Source organism: Hoplias malabaricus, chromosome 14 (assembly GCF_029633855.1).
Source record: "Hoplias malabaricus isolate fHopMal1 chromosome 14, fHopMal1.hap1, whole genome shotgun sequence".
NCBI lineage: Eukaryota > Metazoa > Chordata > Actinopteri > Characiformes > Erythrinidae > Hoplias > Hoplias malabaricus.
This window is the reverse complement of record NC_089813.1, coordinates 32777650-32790149: the sequence shown is the minus strand read 5'-3', so window position 1 is coordinate 32790149 and position 12500 is coordinate 32777650. Positions and strand designations below refer to the sequence as shown.

The 12500-nt window shown below is 41.1% G+C and overlaps 1 protein-coding gene across 1 annotated transcript in view; it reads left to right on the top strand.

Annotated features, from left to right (window-relative positions):
* sema3b (sema domain, immunoglobulin domain (Ig), short basic domain, secreted, (semaphorin) 3B) overlaps window positions 1–11738 on the top strand; it is a 47816-nt gene extending 36078 nt beyond the window's left edge. Inside the window, exons 6-16 of the mRNA XM_066643509.1 lie at window positions 1–98; window positions 268–382; window positions 1296–1365; window positions 1525–1669; window positions 3266–3485; window positions 3664–3752; window positions 3990–4031; window positions 4805–4962; window positions 5533–5588; window positions 5832–5971; window positions 6679–11738. The exon at window positions 1–98 is cut by the window's left edge and continues 45 nt beyond it. Coding sequence (XP_066499606.1) covers window positions 1–98; window positions 268–382; window positions 1296–1365; window positions 1525–1669; window positions 3266–3485; window positions 3664–3752; window positions 3990–4031; window positions 4805–4962; window positions 5533–5588; window positions 5832–5971; window positions 6679–7164 — 1619 coding nt within the window. The 3' untranslated portion in view covers window positions 7165–11738. The remainder of the gene's footprint in view (window positions 99–267; window positions 383–1295; window positions 1366–1524; window positions 1670–3265; window positions 3486–3663; window positions 3753–3989; window positions 4032–4804; window positions 4963–5532; window positions 5589–5831; window positions 5972–6678) is intronic.
* Window positions 11739–12500: the final 762 nt, after the last annotated feature.

Below are 12500 nucleotides of genomic sequence, written 5' to 3'. Positions count from 1 at the left end.
CTGATGATGACAAAGTCTTCTTCTTCTTCCGAGAAACTGCTGTTGAAGCTCAAGGCTTTGGCAAGGTCACCTATGCTCGGATTGGCCAGCTGTGCCGGGTAAGCAGCCAGCTTAGCAGCTTTGCTGAGACTTCTTTGGAGCTAAGCACTGATTGGCTAATTAGAATTGATTTGTTTGTGCTTGGGTTCCTAAGAACACACAAAAAAAAAAAACATTCAGTACGAGTGTGTGTGTGTGTGTGTGTGTGTGTGTGTGTGTGTCTTTTAGAATGACATGGGAGGACAGCGTAGTTTGGTGAACAAGTGGACAACATTTCTGAAGACTCGACTGGTCTGCTCTGTACCGGGCAATGACGGCAGTGAAACACATTTTGATGAGCTCAGTAAGAACACAATCATATTTTAATACTTCTAAATCTAAATACATACATATAGTGTGTACATTTAGTTCATCTTACAGAGTCTGTGACTGAGGCTACTGCGTGCATTGTATCGTTCAGTCATGGTCTGTAACCGCACAAGGCAGGAACACACCCCGGCGTTTGTCGCTACTCCCTCACAGGACAACAAACACCTATGGACACCCTTGAGCCGCCAATCCACCTACAACGTGTGTTTTTGGACCGTGGGAGGAAACCGGAGCACCCGGAGAAAACCCACGCAGACACTGGGAGAACACATCAAACTTCTCATAGACATTTCCCCAGAGTGGGACTTTAACCCACAACCTCCAGGACCCAGGAGCCTATCAAATTATGTGTTTTTTAAAGTTCAGTGCAAGTGCACAGTTAGTTCCTACTGCCTTTGTGGTTGCAGCTTGTTAGAATTTCAGAATTTGAAAGAAATAGCCCCTAACAGCATGGAATTAACAATTGGATTTCAACACTAAACTCTCATTGACCTCACTGCCATTCAGCAGGTATGTTATCCAGATAATAATAAAAATAAATAATAATAATAAGAAGAATAATAGTTTTTATTGTTTGTACTGACATTCATGTTAATAAACAGCCAAGGAACTGCTACAAATTCCTGGAGCCACATATTCTTTAAACCAGTTCTTTTCTGAGAATAACACCTAAAATAACACCTGGCTGGTGGCCCCTAGATAACTTGAGTTTGAAGTAATTATGCAATCCAAGTCAGTGTTGTTTTAAAATATAAAACCACACACACACACAGTCATTAACCTCGCTCAGTCATATGCTCATGCGGCAGGAGTCCTCAGTGTCAGTTTAAGGTCTGGTGACTTGGGGCTATATTTACTTGACCTTTGACCTTGGTATCTCCCTTTAGGGGACGTGTTCCTGCTGCAGACCAGAGATAGGAAGAATCCGCTGGTCTACACCGTCTTCTCTACTTCCAGGTCAGAGGTCATCAAGGGTCATTCAATACTTTGCCCGTGCAGAGAAGGCTTTATTAATTCAAAGCACAGCCTGAGATCATAATATTGATCTCCTGTATGAAGTGTTTCTGCTAATCTTCCTGCAGCGTATTAACAGCGTGATGTCTTTCTCTCTCACAGTAGTGTATTCCGAGGCTCAGCTGTGTGTTTGTACACCATGAATGATATACGCAGGGCCTTTCTGGGGCCGTTTGCCCATAAAGAGGGACCCAATTATCAGTGGGTGCCATATCAGGGCAAAGTCCCCTACCCACGACCAGGCATGGTAAGGGCCTTACAAGCACCAGAAATGACTGTTAGTGCAGGGCTTTAGAGATTCACCTTGTTTTTAAATTACCCTACAATTCAAATATTCTGAATCAATGTTTTCAAAACAATAATCATGATTTTGTTGAAAAAATGATCCTATAAAACTAATTCAGTGTAATCATTTGAAGCTAAACTTTCTTTTTAAAAAAATCCTAAATAGTGAACAGTTGAGCTTAAAGGCTAAGCACCACTTAATGGACCTCCATGAATATTTCACATTATCTTAGTTACTGACATATATATGTATGAATTAAAATGTAAATAGCAGCTTAATTTGCTTTAAAACTGACAATTTTATTAAATTGACGGAAAAACCCGAGCTCGCTACGGAAATTCTTGAACGCAACCGTGACGTCACTGGTGGACAACAGCTGAACAACGCTGCGGTAAAACACCATTATGACTGACTGTTATGACAGTATCTAGCTAAATAACCAACATTATTCATGACAATAGCCTAGCAATAAGCTAAACTCAAATTTAGAGGTACCGTTTTTCTTGTACATGTGATCGAAGTCGAACTCTATACACTATAAACCTCCGTAATGCAGCTACGTAGCCGAGTATAATCTGAGCCACCGAGTTTAGCAAGTCAAGCTAACGTTAACTAACACCAACTAAAACAGGCGAAGTGAGTGTCCTTACCCTGTTTACCTCCATGTTACAGAGGCTCTTGAACACCTTTCATTGGTGTCCTTACATGCCCATATTGTTGGAACAGCGCCAGTGAAATGAGCTACAGATAATGGAGTGAGCGGATGGTCCTTTCCAAAGTGCCCGTTTAAAGTTGACAAGTTTAGTCTATTCTCTGGATATTTTGGGATCTTTGGGCCATTTGTGCACAGATGTCCCACTGTACATTGAATGATTGCAGCCAAAAACAACACACCTTTTCGACATTTTGCATTAAATTAAGTGCGACTTCTAGAGTTGTTGTCCACCATCTACGTCACAGGCAAGACGCCTATTAGAGTTTCCGAACACCGTTGGGGGGGACGGTCTTTTAAACCTTATTCCTTGAATTAGTAAGAAATAACATGTTTTCTGACTATCAATAAACACAAGTTAGGAACTCAAATTCCACTGTATTTATTTGTTTGACACTTTAGTGCTTAGCCTTTAATATTAAGAATTAAGTTATAATTTAATTAAAATTTGTTATAATAAAATTTGTATATAGAACACACCATATTATTCATTGTTTAATAGCTTTGTCTTATTCCCCACATATTTTTGATATATTGTGTAGATGTAATTGTATTGTAATAAATATACAGTTTAAAATAATTGCAAATAAAGTGATTACATTATTTTGAATGGGACTGTTCCTTTAACTAGTAACCGTAACTTTCCCTAAGAATCACTTAAACTTAGCCTCAGCCAAAAAACTAATATCCTAGCCCAGGTGTTTATCCCAATCCTATCATTAATGCCATGTGTAATGACTTACCTTTGAGATAATGTATAATAAGAATATAGTGTAAACAACATTTGTTTTCATATATTTTCTCTTCACACTTTCACTGTCCCTTTGTATTCGCTTGTTGCTTAGTGCCCGAGTAAGACGTTCGGCAGTTTCGAGTCCACAAAAGGTTTCCCCGATAATGTGATCCAGTTTGCTCGTCATCACCCATTGATGTATAATCCCGTAACTCCTCTGGGGGGTCGCCCACTCTTCCTGCGTACGGGAATACCCTACAGCTTCACACAGATCGCAGTGGACCGTGTCAACGCAGCCGATGGTCACTATGACGTCATGTTCATCGGAACAGGTCAGAGAGAATCCTGCTGTGTTTCACAGTGCACTGCAAAAGTTTATAGAAAGCTAGCTTTTAGAATAGTGTTGGAATATTTAATTGTATTGGCACAGGTATTGGATGCATCCTGCCTGTGTCTCTGTATGTTTAAAAGTGCTGGTTATTTACCCCTGTATTTGTTTTCTTTCTTTAGATGTTGGCACAGTGCTGAAGGTGATCTCTGTGCCCAAGGGAGGATGGAGCAATACGGAACTGCTACTTGAGGAGCTGCAGGTCTTCAAGGTAGGGCTGAGAGATATACTGGGACATCAATATATTGATCTATGTCATTCTACATTACTTATTATTATTGATTATATTTAACTTTAATAATCTGTTAAGAATACATCACATAAATCAAACGGATACAGTATTTTTCAGTGCTCAGCTACACATCAAGGTCAGCATTTGTTAGTGTGTGTTTGAGTGTGAAAACAGCCTCATATTTTTCCCCATCTCTCTCTCTCTCTCTCTCTGCAGGACTCTTCATCGATCATCAACATGCAGATCTCCTCCAAACGAGTAAGTTGCTTCCATCTCCCACTGCAGCTCTTTAATAACTTATAGCAGGGGCCGAAGTGTGTGTAGAATGAATAATGCCCTACTGCCTCAGGTCTTAAGCTTCAAGAGTTTTTTCAATGACCTTTGCCTTTGAAGAAAAAAAAAATCACAGAATTTTTGTCTGTGCTTTTGTCTGTTTTATAAGCAACAGTCTATTAGAGATGAAGATAAGCAGGTCTATTTAATATTACTCAGCAACTCAGAGCTGTGTGATGTATCTGATAATCAATCCGAGTCAATGCCTAGCATTAAGCTATGGACATCCATGACTAGTTTTTTTTCTTTGTAACTACTTTGTAAATGACTTCATCTGGGGTGAGATAAAGATTGCACAAATTTACATTTAATAACAGCAGTTCTGCTCCCCTCCCCATGCCCACTGCTCAGGTCAGAGGAGGTATTAACAGGTATCAGTATTAGTACAGAGAGAGCTATGGGCCCTGGGGACATTTCTCATTTGGACAATAACACGATAACAGCAGCATCAGCAACAGCACCAACAAAGGCCCATAAACACTGCACTAAATGAACACGGTGAGAAATTACACGGATTAAGATCTAAGATAAAAGAGGCAATCAGACTATGACAAGATGAGTAGCTTTCTAGATTCCCAGATTAGATTTCTAACTAATGAAAGTGTGTCCTTGTGTGTCCTTGTCCATTCCTCATTACAGGTATTTAACAAATGACGAGGCTCATTTCAGTAACTCTCGCTCTGTCTCTCTCCCTGCAGCAACAGCTCTACGTGGGCTCTGATACAGGCCTTGCTCAGGTGCCTCTTCATCGCTGCAGTATGTATGGTAAAGCGTGTGCTGAGTGCTGTTTGGCGCGAGACCCTTACTGCGCCTGGGATGGACACGCATGCACACGCTACCTGCCCAACACCAAACGGTACACTGCTTCAGCTTAATTTTTTAACCCTAATACTGTACTAAACGTGCTGAGTCCACACATGAGCTGCGTAGAGCCACCCAGGCGATATGTTTATAATATGTTATATGTTTATAACTGTTGATCCTCATTCTTCACTAACACTTCATTTTGCTCTGATACTGTGCACTGCATCTTTGGACCAATATTTGTTTGTTTATTAATCCTTATATTCGTATTATACTGTAGTTCAATCAGTACATAACCTACTTTGTGTCTTTAGGTGTTAATCGCTATTAAAAGCCTGTAAATCTCATAGGGCTTTGGTTACCCATTTATCATGGCAAAATAGGTCAGATCTGCAGATGAACTTACAGTAACAGTACATTCATTTGTTTTCTGTGAGAGCATCTGCTCAAACATTGTTTAGTTGTTGTTATATGGATTTATTTCCACTTGCATCTTGATGCATATTATATAGTGAACTAACAGTAAATGTCTAGCCCTAGTATTCAGTGCAATCTAGAAATTAGAATACATTTATATTCATGTTAATTTCTTATGTTCATTGAAATATGTGTGTTTACGTAGGCGCTTCCGTCGCCAAGATGTAAGGAATGGTGACCCTAACACACTGTGTTCAGGAGGTGAGACTGTATTATTGTTCATTATCCCCTAGGGGGCAGTGATGTAAACCATTAGTGTGTACACTGTACATGTCACATATTAGACTAACCCCCTGTTTGTTTTATACTACACAATACTCAAAATGACGGACCACACTGCTGCTCTAGACGTCACACTATGTTCATCTACACTCTTATCTTAAATACAGTCAGAATAGGATCCAACAGAAAGGCTAAAAACATACTTGACATTGTGTTGCATAGACCACCAGAAGCAACGTGTTCTGGAGAAGAAGCTGTATGCGGTGGAAGGCAGCAGCTCTTTTCTGGAGTGTATCCCCAAATCACTGCAGGCCCAGGTCACCTGGACCTACCAGAGACACCCCAACAACCCACGAGAAGAGGTGAGAAACACTGGAGAGAAAGGAGAAATAGAAAAGACTGAACGGTAGATACAAAGAAAGAATGAAAGACAAAAAGCTGGAAGAATTATATGAGATATGAGGCAGAAAAGGACGGACAAGCAAGATGGTGGGAGGAGAAGATTAGAGGACAAAAGAGAAAGGAGAAAATAATGAAAGAGATGAGCAGACAGCAGAAGGCTGTAATTGAGTGAAAGAGGGATGAGACTGATAAAGAACAGAGAAGACTGCGGTAGGCAGGAGGAGAAATGGAGCATGGAAGAGGTGGAAAGAGAGAAGACAAGTTTGATAAGAAATGATAAATGTGGTTCTCTCTTTTTAATTAATGATCTTCCAACTCTCCGTCTGACTGCACCCACCCAGAAAGGGTGAGAATTTCATAGTCTTTTCTGTAGGCGTATGACAGTGTTAACGTTTTAATACATGTCCAGGACCCACAGGAAAGAACAAAATGCAAAGAGAACTCCACTGTAGTTTCTCCTGGGTTTCAAAGAGATTAGATGAAAAGATGGAGAATTTTGTTAAACGTTCCTGCGGCTTAGATATGACTGTGAGCATAAAGCACATGAACAACAAGCCATACAGCAACGATACATAATAAAACATATGTATATATATAAAATGCATATGGTATATACGTATGAGCCCATATCCCAAAATTCAGCTTCTGCTTCTGTGTTTGTTCACAGTTGCGTCTAGATGACCGCATCCTGCAGACTGACCGTGGCCTGTTGGTGCGCCGTGTGTTGCGTAGAGACGGAGGTGTGTACCAGTGCCATGCGATGGAGCACGGATTTACCCAAACGCTCCTGGGCATCACACTGGAGGTCGTGTCCTCTACAGGCCCCGCCCCACCAGTCCCAAACTCTCACAGCCCCGGCCACAGCCAAGGACATTCCTCCACCAATCAGAAGCTGTGGTACAGGGACTTCATGCAGCTGGTCGATCATCCCAACCTGAGCACGGTTGACCAGATTTGTGAGCAGGTGTGGTCCCGTAAGCACAGCCAATCAGGCAAAAGCATGGCAGATGCAGCCAATGCAGCTCCGCCTATTGACTCCATTCAGACAGCACACAAGAAGTGGAAGCATCTGAAAGAGGTGAGGAAGGGGAGGAACCGCCGAACACACGATGGCAGACCCTCTCTCCGAGCGCCTCGGAGTGCAGGAGAGTAACGAGGGATGGAAAGAGTTTGGAGGAAGAGAGACTGAGAATGATGAAAGAGAGAGATCACTGGAGTTGGACAAATCTGCACAGTACATCTTAATTTAGTGACTATTTAATAGCTAACACAACTCTAGACACTATAACTCCATCGACAGCATTCTATTGCTTCTGCTTCCCAGTTTCCTTAATTCCTGTGGCCCAGGTAAACTGCCCAAATTACCTTCCCTACTGACCCTGCCTATGACCCTATACATGTTAGGAGGATTTAAGTTGAGAAGTGAATTCAACCTGTCTCTGACCCCCTCTAGTGGCAAGCAGCAGAATCAGCCCTGTGAGACATCCTCTCACTTTTTTTATTTCCACACTATGTCCCAATAATCTATCCACTGATATTTATAAGGGCACATTTGGTGTGATGGTTTATAGCTATGGGTTGAGTTGTGGACGGGCATTTTCTCTTGCAAGAGAAAGCCTTGTAACTTTGTAATGTTTGGCAGTGTTTATATATAATTTGCAGTTGTTTGCGCTAGAGATGCACAACATCTGAATCATATCAGAATCTTTCAAATGAGTGATACTTAAGACTAACACATGCAGATGAGTTCACTCATTTCATCTTTGAAATTGTGCAGCGCCAGTCAGAGGTGCCATGCTGTCTACTCATGTATATGGTCATTGGTCTCCACTGCTAGTACACCCAATCAGATAAAAATACCCCCAAACACGCACAACTACACACACACACACTCTGTCTCTCTCGTGCACACACACATACATACACATCCAGCTAGCACAGCAACAGACATGGTATATAAACACTCCTTTTAAGCTGAACACGGACCACACACACAAACAAACACAAACACACACACAAACCAATGCAATAATTATCTACGTGGGCATTTTTATGAAGACAAAGGACCAGCTGAGAACTTACAGAAGAGGATGATGTCATTTTGAACAATTGTGGCTAAGATTCCAAATGGAGGAGTGTTCTAAACCATGCACAAGTACTGCTAAACACACACACACACACACACACACACACATTCACAAATTGTTGTGCATTGTCTAATTGCACCACACAGATGCAAATACACACATACACTCTCTCTGTAACTGAATCCATGTAAATTTCTCTCGTGTTTTTATATGATGTTAGTGTTTTGTGCTGTCTGTAGATGTAGACTTTGCTCTCCTCTATATTCTATTCTCTCAGTGTGACCCTGAAACCACTAGAAGTGAAACCACTCCATCCCTCCCACCCACTGCTCCTCACCACTAGCTGCCTGTCACTTACCCCACAGTAAAAGCTGCGCAGAGGTGTGTTCCGTCTGCAGGAAACGCAAAAGAAAAACTACAACAACAATAAAGGGAAGCCCAAACAGTTGAAAACATCATTAAAATGCCGTAGAATATCATTGAAAGTAGGATGTATCGGACATGATTGATTTAATTCTAACATCTTTAAAGAACACAAAAACACATTGGCGTATTTCTATGGACCAAACATATAATGTCATATATTTATTTGTATATAAACATTATTCACCACGCTGGCATTTTCTAAGTATTAAAGAACAAATCATCAAAGTACATGGCTTTTGAACATCAAGAATCAATATATAATAAGGCTTTCTTATTTGGATAAAGGTGTAACAGCTGCGTTCAAATATAGTGAGTGCCTTTACCTGGCTGCCGTATGTATATCATGAAATTGCAACCCGAATGGAGTAAATGTAATAGTAATAAATTGGCCTGTTTGTTTTGAGATGTGCCAGTTGTGGTCATGACTCCCTGTCAACGCCTGAAGCATTTGTAATAGTCAGAAAAGTACCAAACATTTAAAACCGTTCAAAACAAGATGCCACTCAGTCGTACCAACTGCTGGACACAAACCTGCTTATGGCAGCGTTCTGCTCCCACTTCAAACTAATCACAATGCTCCGTGAGGTACAGGCCATTGGGGGAATTGAAGATTGAAGCCTGTGAGTTTAGAAAACGGAAGCTGTTGCTCATTTTCATTTAGTTTCATGTGTGTGTTTTCTGATGAGGTGTGACACAACCTCAGACACAACCACAATGCAGAGGGACATTATGGGACTGTGAAATGAAGTGTGGGTAATGAAAATTAGGTTTTAATATTCATAAAGAAAATATTTTATTCTACAATTTAATTTGTGGTGTAGCAGGTAGTGTCGCAGTCACACAGCTCCAGGGACTTGCAGGTTGTGGGTTCGATTCCCGCTCCGGGTGACTGTCTGTGAGGAGTGTGGTGTGTTCTCCCTGTGTCTGCGTGGGTTTCCTCCGGGTGCTCCGGTTTCCTCCCACAGTCCAAAAACACACGTTGTTAGGTGAATTGGCGACTCAAAAGTGTCCGTAGGTGTGAGTGTGTGAGTGAATGTGTGAGCGTGTGTGTTGTCCTGTGAAGGACTGGCGCCCCCTCCAGGGTGTATTCCCGCCTTGCGCCCAATGATTCCAGGTAGGCTCTGGACCCACCGTGACCCGGAACTGGATAAGCGCTTACAGATAATGAATGAATTAATTTAATCTGCTGATCTAAACCTGACAGAATGATTGTGTATGGTCCCATATTGTGGTCAAGTGCTTGTGTGTGTGTGTTCATTTAGACCTGCTTGCATGTCCATGGCTTTCCAATATAGCTGCACCTATTAAAGCAATGAAAGTGCTTTAATCTGTAAAAATAATGTAGTATTTATAATATATCACACAGTAGCGGTAGAATGAATAACACATTGAACAACTAAATAGAAGTCAGTTTTAACATTGCTGTAAGAACTGACTTTTCTGCTGATGTAAGATCACGTTAAGCTAATTTGAGGTCAATTTTGTTGTTACAGACTAGTAAATAGTGCTAGCTTCACATACAATTTATTTACATGGTTATCTTACATGGCAACAACTTCTGCAGTTACAAATATTTAATGCAAAATTGTGTTATTTCCCAGAGGGTCCTGTGGTCTTGGCATGTGCTGGTGGGAGCAGGGAACACTCCAAAGCTGAGGGCCTGAAAATGGGACTAATGGGTTCTTGTCTGGCCACCAGGGGGCTCTGTAGCACTGTTTAGTTGAATCTCCTGGTCTCCCTACACCCTACCTAGTGCACTACATGTGTCCTAAATTACTGTGATCAAGTCCTGCATCCGAACAGTGCATAATATGACTTTCAAGTGTCTTTTGGAGTTTAGTGATGTCTGAGCAGTTCGCTACAGATTGCATAACGTATATAGTGCCCCTTATAGGCAGCAGGGATCCAATAGAGGTTTGATCAGTGCAGTTACTGCAGGAGTGGGGCACTATGGCACATTATCCAGCACGTTTGTGGTGAGTTTTCTGGTCTTTCACACCCACTAAACCTGGCAAACCCCTGATAGGTTGAGAGAATTCCCAAAGGCTACACTGGGGATGAAGACTTATTTCTGAATTGAACAAAAGTGCACCCTCACACACATTTTTTATTTTATTTTATTTTATTTTATTTTAATTTATATTATTTTATTTTTGGTGGATGGGAAGGTTTCCAAAACAGTGCACCATCATGTTGAACTCTGGAATGCCTCAGTGTCACGTCAGTGTGGTGTTGGGGAAGGTATGAATTGAGTGTATGATTAATGTGATTCAGATCTATTGAACTCTACATGTACACAAACCATAAGTGTGTACTTTGGGACTAGGGACAGGGGCCGTTAGAGAGCAGAGGCAGTATTAGACATTATTAGTGCTGCCTTCTGACACTGTGAATGGGTCAACGTTCAGCGAGAGAGGGAGAGTTTGTACGATAATCTTTTTATTTTATTTTATTCTATTTTATTTTTTTGATCCATGCATAACAGAGTGTCTCGAGTTGGAGTTGGTGGATTGTCGTGTGCTATTTATAATGCTTTATGATGTAAAGAATGGCTGTGCCAGTTTTTGTTCCTTTGCATGACTAAAGACGTGTAGTTGAGCGTTTTGACAATGGAGAGATGCACAGTGTCATATTAGGTTTATCTGGTGTTCTTATGGCATATTTATGACTTAATAAGCTAATATGTAGTGGTGAATTGTGCTGACAAATTGACATGTGTAATATATCCATTCTGCTTACAGAAGAAAACTGGAGAAAAAAATAGTTTGTATATTTTGAAGTTCTTTCTTCATTCCCGTTCTTGTTAAAGTATATTTAAGGACTTAATCCCAAACGCTCCTCGTAGGAAAACGATGTCATTATTATTACTCGGCTTGTTTTTCTAAGAAACTTTCTGAACGATCATCCAAATGACTGAACCCACTGAATCCTTTGCCTTGTGACACTTCTCAACTTTTGAGAGACAGGGGGAGTGAAAGTGTGTGTGCGCGCGCGTGTGTGTGTGTGTGAGAGAGTGTATGACACACGTTAACATGTCTGTAAGTCTGTTTTTGTGCGTCTGCAGTTAAATGTTATTAAACCTCTGTAATCTATTGAGTAAAAGTTTGAGTTCATTTCATGAAGAGGTCAAACATTGAAGGCCAAAGGTGATGTGGAACACTGTAGTACTTCCTGACTATTTCTATGTGGTTTGTTGCATCAGACTGTATTTGATTAACACAGAAATAAAGTTACTGCAAAACTGCACACCTCCCATTGATGTTCTCATTACTGATTACAGGCTGGATACTTGGAGCAGTGCTGCTAAGAAGGTGAACTGAGAGCTGCACTTGGTTGCTTTAATGACCAATTAATTACATTAGCTGCTGGAGAGTGGCTTCACCACTAGGGGGCAGTGTTTCTTTGGAAAACGCTGTAGATAATGGGTTTTTCCGTTGTATGCCCTTCTGAGGGGGACTTTATTAGACAGAGCTTAAGCTACGTGTATAGTATAAATTCAAATTACAGTACAATATTTCTCAAGGCTAAACCAAGCCTAGCTTTAACTTCAGAAATCAATTCTTTATTTTCAGCTTTTTAAATTTGCCATACGTCCACACAAACACACACACTCCTTTGGTTAAGTCAAAGTGTAGATCACACTCACACCTTCAGTGCTGGCCTTGTTTCCTGACACTTTCATTACACACACACACACACACACACACACGAAAGGCCAGACCAGGTGGGTAATAACTACAGACCTGCCTTATGTGTGAGTGTGTGTGTGACTGTGTGTGAGAGCGAGCGAGAGACAGCACATCTGGTTTCTACCCACCCAGAGCCATAGCCGAGTGTGTTTGTGTTTTTCTAAAGTGGCAGAATCGTTCAGCAGATTCCCGCCAACTCTCTATTCCCTGACGAGATTTCCCTGCCTTACGTTCCTGTGTTTTTACACACTTCACCTAAGCTTTAACATTTAAATATGGGATTTCAC